The sequence below is a fragment of the Ananas comosus genome, linkage group 10, assembly GCF_001540865.1.
Source record: "Ananas comosus cultivar F153 linkage group 10, ASM154086v1, whole genome shotgun sequence".
Classification (NCBI taxonomy): Eukaryota; Viridiplantae; Streptophyta; class Magnoliopsida; order Poales; family Bromeliaceae; genus Ananas; species Ananas comosus.
In genome coordinates, this window is record NC_033630.1 from 1378224 (window position 1) to 1384646 (window position 6423).

A 6423-nucleotide genomic window follows, 5' to 3' on the forward strand; every position below is an offset into this window, starting at 1 on the left:
ATGTATGTAGTACGTAATACGATAGTATTAGATAATAACGGTAACTACTAACATTAATTTGGTACAATAAAAACTTTAGTCAAGGTATCAAAAACTGAATATTCCAAATATTTAATTGGCAAGGGAGTGGAACCAGATGTCAAACCTTCATCCCCATTGGTTGATCACATCATATCAACCAGGCGACACAAGAGGGGATTTGATATTAAGATGTTTGGGATGGAAAAATGGCATGAGATGATCAGGCCCCACATGTCATTGATCACCTTGCATGCAACAGTACGTCACCTCCCAAATCATTAACTAGCTTTCCAAACTGCAAAAACCTTTACCATGATCTGATCATCAAAAGTGTAAGCTAATAATCCATTCATATGCCGCAAAAGGAGAAGCACATGGCCATGATATAGTGTAAACTACATTGAAAAATAGTAGAAAATTGAACCCATGCATGCATTCGTAGTAATTATAAAAGAGAGTGTCTCCATTCTGTTTTGGAGGAAAGAACAAACCATTTTGCTGGTTAATTTACTCCATTCTACTATAGTTTAAACAAAAGTTTGTATTATTTTAAACTGATTACAAGAGGATAACCTCCTCCACTCTAGATCAGCTACGAAGGATTATTGCAAAGGTTTAATAAGAACATTAATTGGTACACGAACATAGAGAAAAGTGCCATAGCAATTTCAAGCTTTATGAGAACCGAACCCTACCAAGAATATATAGACATGGAGACCAAACTTTCCTCCCTTTGGGTCAAAAGAAAGGCTAGATAAAGAATAGTAAACCATAGGACTTGATCCGAGCAAAAATTTGACTCATGAAAACCATTTGTACCATGCAGGATAAACTTTAGTAGCTAGCTAATTAACCATGCCATGGCTTCTTACTTTGTTGAGTTTGCTCATAGGAGGAGGAACTGATGCAAGGATCCAACCCAGCCATGTTAAGAATATCCCTGTGGGAAATGGCCCTTAGGCCTAAGAAATCTCTAGTCAACCCATCACCTCCACCACCTCCACCACCACCAACACCAACACCACTTCCTCCTTCCTCCTTCCTCCCGTACATTCTAGCAATGGTCTCCATTTCACTGTTAACATTACCCTCTCTCTTTGAGCCCATCATCCCCCCAAATGGATCTTCAAATGTGGATAGAGGATTGTTCATCATCATGTCACTGAGGAGAGGAGAAGCCGTTCCAAGCTTAAACCCATGATCACTGCTGCTGCTGTTTCCACCCATCTCCTGCTGTGAAGACAAGCCAAGACCAAACCCGGAAGAGCTGGCCAGGGAATTAGCAGCCGTGTTATTGCTGGTATGAGAAGCCATTTGGCCCTGGAGTGTGGATCTGCTCAGTGTTGCACCCATCTGAGCTGCTTTCTGAAGCAAAGCAGTAGCCGACATGTGCGGAGAAGCCGCTGAGGCCTGGTAGGGAGTAGAGAAAGCCGGGATATTCACATTAGGAGCTGAGTTCTCATTAGTGTACTCATGCTGTTGCTCCAACCTTGCTGAAAAGATAGAAGAGGGGAGTTCCAAGGGGTTCAGTGGTGTCGATCCCTGGCAACTCAGCCATGAAGGGACGTGATCCTGTCGCATGCTAAACTGCTGCTGCTGCTGCTCTCTCTTAAGCGAGAGTTCTTGTAGTAAGCCGTGGTTGCTGTTACTGATGTTGGTGTTGGTTTCTGAGGATCTTATGAATTGAGGGAACTGGGCTTGAAGGGTTGTGGGGGAGAGAGGGGAGGGGTCTTGGGACGAGGAGGGCTGAGAGAATAGTAATGGATGGTGAGGAGCCAAGGGATTGTTGTTTGCTGTTATGGCTCTTGCACTCTCCTCAGCCAGTGCATCACAAAAGGCCCTGTGCGTGATAAAGCTATCCCTCCTGCAAATTTTAACAGCACCAGAAGCAGCAGTAGTAGTAGCAGAAGTAATAGTAGTAATAATGATAATAATAAACCAACAAGAAAAAGGCAAATATGAAAGACAAAGGTACGAGCATCACAAGGGAACAGAGATCCATGACTCGAAAAGCACACGACTAAACTCCAAAAAGAAACAAGGGTGTATATAGGGAGAGAGAGAGAGAGAGAGAGAGAGAGAGAGAGAGAGAGAGAGAGAGAGGAGGAATAATAATGAGAAGTGAAAAAAAACAAAAGAAAGGGAGAAATTAAAGTGAACATGCATGCATTGATCAGTTCATTCTTTTGGGTACTTCTGGGTGAACACTTCCTTGTTCTTTTTAATTAAAAAAAAAAGAACTTTTATTTTCCTTCGTTTTCATGAATTTATTTATGGGAACTTGATTTTGCTAGCTCTATCGATCTTAGGTTTCCTAACATTAATTACTACTTGAGACATGATGAGTTTCATGCTGTACTATGTATCTTAATTATATTTAAATTAATGAAGCTTTATATAGTTCAACTACTGCACTTATCCAAAGAAAGGAGTAATTAAGGCTTCATTAATTATAACTTAATTCCAATTAAGGAGACATATCTATCTATCTATCTATCTATATATATACACAAAACTACTCGTTCACAAAACAAAAGCAAAACAAAACAAAAGCAAAGCAAAAGCACCACTACTAAATGATAAGTAAATTAATAAGAATTTCGTTGATGAGAATAAATAAATAATTACGTACCTTGAGAAGAGGGTGCCACAGTCACATCTATACTCCCTGGTGCCGCAGATTTTGGAGTGAGCCTTCCAATCAGATTGCACGGCATACTTCTTGGAGCACTTGTCACACTTCCACTTCTTCTCGCCGTGCTTCCGGGAGAAGTGCTTCTTGATCCCGGTGAGGTCACCCAGCGCACGTGAGGGGTCGTGGTGGACGCACGTGACCTCGGGGCATATGTACACCTTCTTCCTCACCTCCTTGGAGCTCCTTTGCTTCAGCTTCCATGGCAGGTTGTGCCCTCTCCTGTGGAGCTGCAAATTTTGGTCTCTTTGGAAACCCTTGTTGCAGATCTCGCACACGAACCTGTTGGTCGCCATCAGAGTTTTTGGCGACAGTGCTATCACCTCCGCATCTGGGTCTAGTTATAAATTCAGATCCAAAAAGCCAAACCAAAACAAACACACATGAATAAGTGAAGAAAAAAGAGAAAGATTAGCCCAACTCAACAAAATTATGAACAACAATCCGTAGATTTAGTAGGTAGGTCTCGGTCGGTTACTTTTATGTTTTATTGTTATTATTTTTTTAGTTTAAATTCTATGAACTACAGTGCGCGACAGATGACGGGTTGTTAATTAGTAATTCAATATATATATACATCATTTGTCTGGGAAAAAATATAAAAAAATTATTTTTTTCTTACTTTTGATTTTTTTTTTAGAAGAAAATTGATAGAGAGTTTTGAGCCCAACAAACAATAAGAAGAATATATATAGCTCTTCTGATCACAGAGAATTTGAGTTCAGAAATATATATTTTTTTGGAAAAAAAAAACTGTAATTAATTATCAAAGGAGGCTTTAATTAATTAATGATGGATTAAAAATGCTAAGAAAATAAGAAAAGGTGGAAACTTTGGGTCTTACAATTTGAGTGCAAATAAATACTAACCTGGATTTCCTGGGAGGTTCCTCTTCTTCTTCGCAGGATTAGGGTTTGGGGAGGCGAAGGAGGATTGCTGGTTGGAAGACACACTTGCTTCATTAGAGGCAGAGGTTAGATTGGACATGTTCTCCTCCACAAGAAGCTGCTGATGCTGCTGCTGCTGCTGCTGCTGCTGAATTATGAGCCCTTTCATCATAGTTTTAGGAGGAAGAGAAAAAGTTAAGAGAGGAGGAGGAGAGATCTCAGCTACTCCAAAGCAGATCTATTTGTTTCCTCTCTCAGTTGGTAAAAGGAGACCCTATAAATTCTTAAGCTATGACCAGAAATAAAAGGAAGAAGAAGAAACACCAGCCTTTGTTTTGCTTTTTTCTTATTTTTATTTTTATCACTACACATGCATCTTAAAGGATATTCCTCCTTACATAATTCGGCATAAAAATTCTTTCACCAAGAAAGATTTTCTCTTTACAGGGAGGATGCGTGATTGATCTTTTATTGAGAAGCTTTTTGCAAAATAACCCATCTCTCCTCCAAATCAAAACTTGAGCAAGGAAGGAAATTAAAAAAAAAAAAAAAAAAGTAGAAGAAGAAGAAGATGATGATGATGATGATGATGATATCCAAGGAACTACATCAACAACTCTTTACATCTATATATGCTTAACAAATTTCCTTGCACATATATGTAAAGACCATAAGAAAACCACATTGAAAGATCCAAAAAAAGAGGGGAAAAAACAAAAGACCCAAGAAGCTAGCTAGATTGGTTGGAACAACTAAGAAGATGTATCAACTGCTTTGCTATGGGAAGGTAGATCGATGCATGAAATTGATCAAACAAAGTGAGCAAACGTTTTTTTTTAAAAAAAAAACAAAAAAAAAGAGGAAAGAAAAGAAAAGAAAAGAAAAGAAAAGAAAAGCTTTGGGGAGAGGAGGTGAGAGAGAGAGAGAGAGAGAAGAGAGGTATGTGGATGAGGGAAGCTAAGGAGTGCGTAATCAGCCACCCATTCAATACCAACAACATACAGCCTACTCTGATGTTGCACTTTCTTGTCTTTTCCTTTGTTACCTGCGCATTTATCTAGAAATTCCCTTCCCCTCCAAATTTTTCTTTTTTTATATAGATTTAATTCCTCTTTTTTATATATATATTTACCATAAACAGTATTGGACTTACAATGCTCCTTGTACACTTTTTTTTAGCTAAATATAAGATAAGCACATGTACAGTGCACTCATTCAAGAGTTATTAATTATTTTTCTACTAGCCTTTTTAACTAAAACTCTAAAATATAAAATTTGTGAATTTTTGGAGGAAAAAAAAATTAAAATTTACACCAATATATAAGCTGTACATGTAGTATTTTTCTAATTTTTAAGAGTAGCGTTTATGTGTACGCGCAAAAAGTAAAAATAAATCTTACACTCTTTTATACAAAGGTTGATATTTTGTTCTTTTTCTTATCAATTGTTTTACTATTAAAAATTTAAAAAATTATTTGAGCTGAGGGATATAAAATTTGTACACCGTCTTTTCGAGTTTACATGTAGCATTTCATTTCTCAATTTTTAATACTTATCTTTCATCGGTGGCATCTTCTTTGTGTAGAGGATTTATATAATATTAGATATATCGTGTGTCTCTCACACAGCTTTGGAAGTTTGTAGTAGCTATAAAATAATTCCGAATAATTAAAGCAATTAAAAATGAATGGAAAAAACCCTATATACCCCTTACCTATTGAACATTTGGAAATACACTCTTCATCATTCTCTTAACTCTTGACATTCTTTTCATAATTTCAATAGTTTTTATCAGTTATATTAATATTAAACTCACTTTTTATTTTAGCATATTAAATTATAGATTTTTAACAAAATTACGAATTAATCTACTTAAATAGTTCAAAAAATATATACATAAGTTTATGTATATATAAAGTTTAAAATTTAATTCAGAATATATATATGTAAGTGTATACATACATACATACATATATATATATATATATATATATATATATATATATATATATATATATATATATATANAATTTAATTCAGAATATATATATGTAAGTGTATACATACATACATATATATATATATATAGAGTCCGGCTGGGGTACTATCAATAGCACCAAGAGTTTGATACTATCGAGTTTTCCACCGTTAAATTTAATTTTTTAATTATTTTTATCCGTTAAATTATACTATTCAATCAACCACCCACTCAACCTTAGGAGACCCACATCATCTTAACCGCACATTTCTCAATCCAAGGGCTAAAAAACTAATAACACCAATAGCTTTGTGCTATTGATAAGTGCTTGTGAATTTTTTACCGTTAGATCTACGCTTTTAATCATTTTCACCTGTTAGATTATACTATTCAACAAACTAACCATTAAGCACTAGGGGGCCCACATCATCCTAACCGCACATCCCTTAATCTAAGGGCCGAAAACTTACAAGCACCAATGACTTGTACTTTTAAAAGCATAAGAGCTCAATTCTCTCTCTCTCTCTCTCTCTCTCTCTCTATATATATAGAACTAGGCTAATATACTATTAATAGCATCAAGTCATTGGTGCTACCAAATTTTTGACCATTAGATTAATAGATGTGCGGTTAGAATGATGTGAGCCCCTTAGGATTGAATGGGTGGTTGGTTGAATAGTATGATCCAACGGATGAAAATGATCAAAAAGGTTCATCTAACTGTCAAAAACTTATAAGTACAAAAAAAATTTATATATATATATATATATAAAATTGAGCTAGAATACTTTTACAAGTATCACACAAGTGATACTTGTGTGTTTTTAGCCCTTGGATGGAAAGAT

At 36.0% G+C, this 6423-nt stretch overlaps 1 protein-coding gene across 1 annotated transcript; it reads right to left on the reverse strand.

Moving 5' to 3' along the window:
- LOC109716197 (protein indeterminate-domain 7) lies at positions 493 to 4499 on the reverse strand. Its single transcript, XM_020241526.1, has 3 exons — positions 3583 to 4499; positions 2654 to 3050; positions 493 to 1885 (listed from the first exon to the last, which is right to left on the reverse strand). Exons 1-3 carry the CDS (start codon positions 3770 to 3772, stop codon positions 871 to 873), a joined length of 1602 nt encoding a protein of 533 aa, XP_020097115.1. The 5' UTR covers positions 3773 to 4499; the 3' UTR covers positions 493 to 870.

Excerpts from the sequence above, each read along its gene's own strand:
- LOC109716197 (XM_020241526.1), bottom strand. The coding sequence starts at position 3,772 with ATGATGAAAGGGCTCATAATTCAGCAGCAGCAGCAGCAGCAGCAGCAT. Across the intron at positions 3,051-3,582 it reads GAACCTCCCAGGAAATCCAG|ACCCAGATGCGGAGGTGATA; the intron begins GTTAGTATTTAT and ends ATTTATAACTAG. Across the intron at positions 1,886-2,653 it reads TGTGGCACCCTCTTCTCAAG|GAGGGATAGCTTTATCACGC; the intron begins GTACGTAATTAT and ends TAAAATTTGCAG.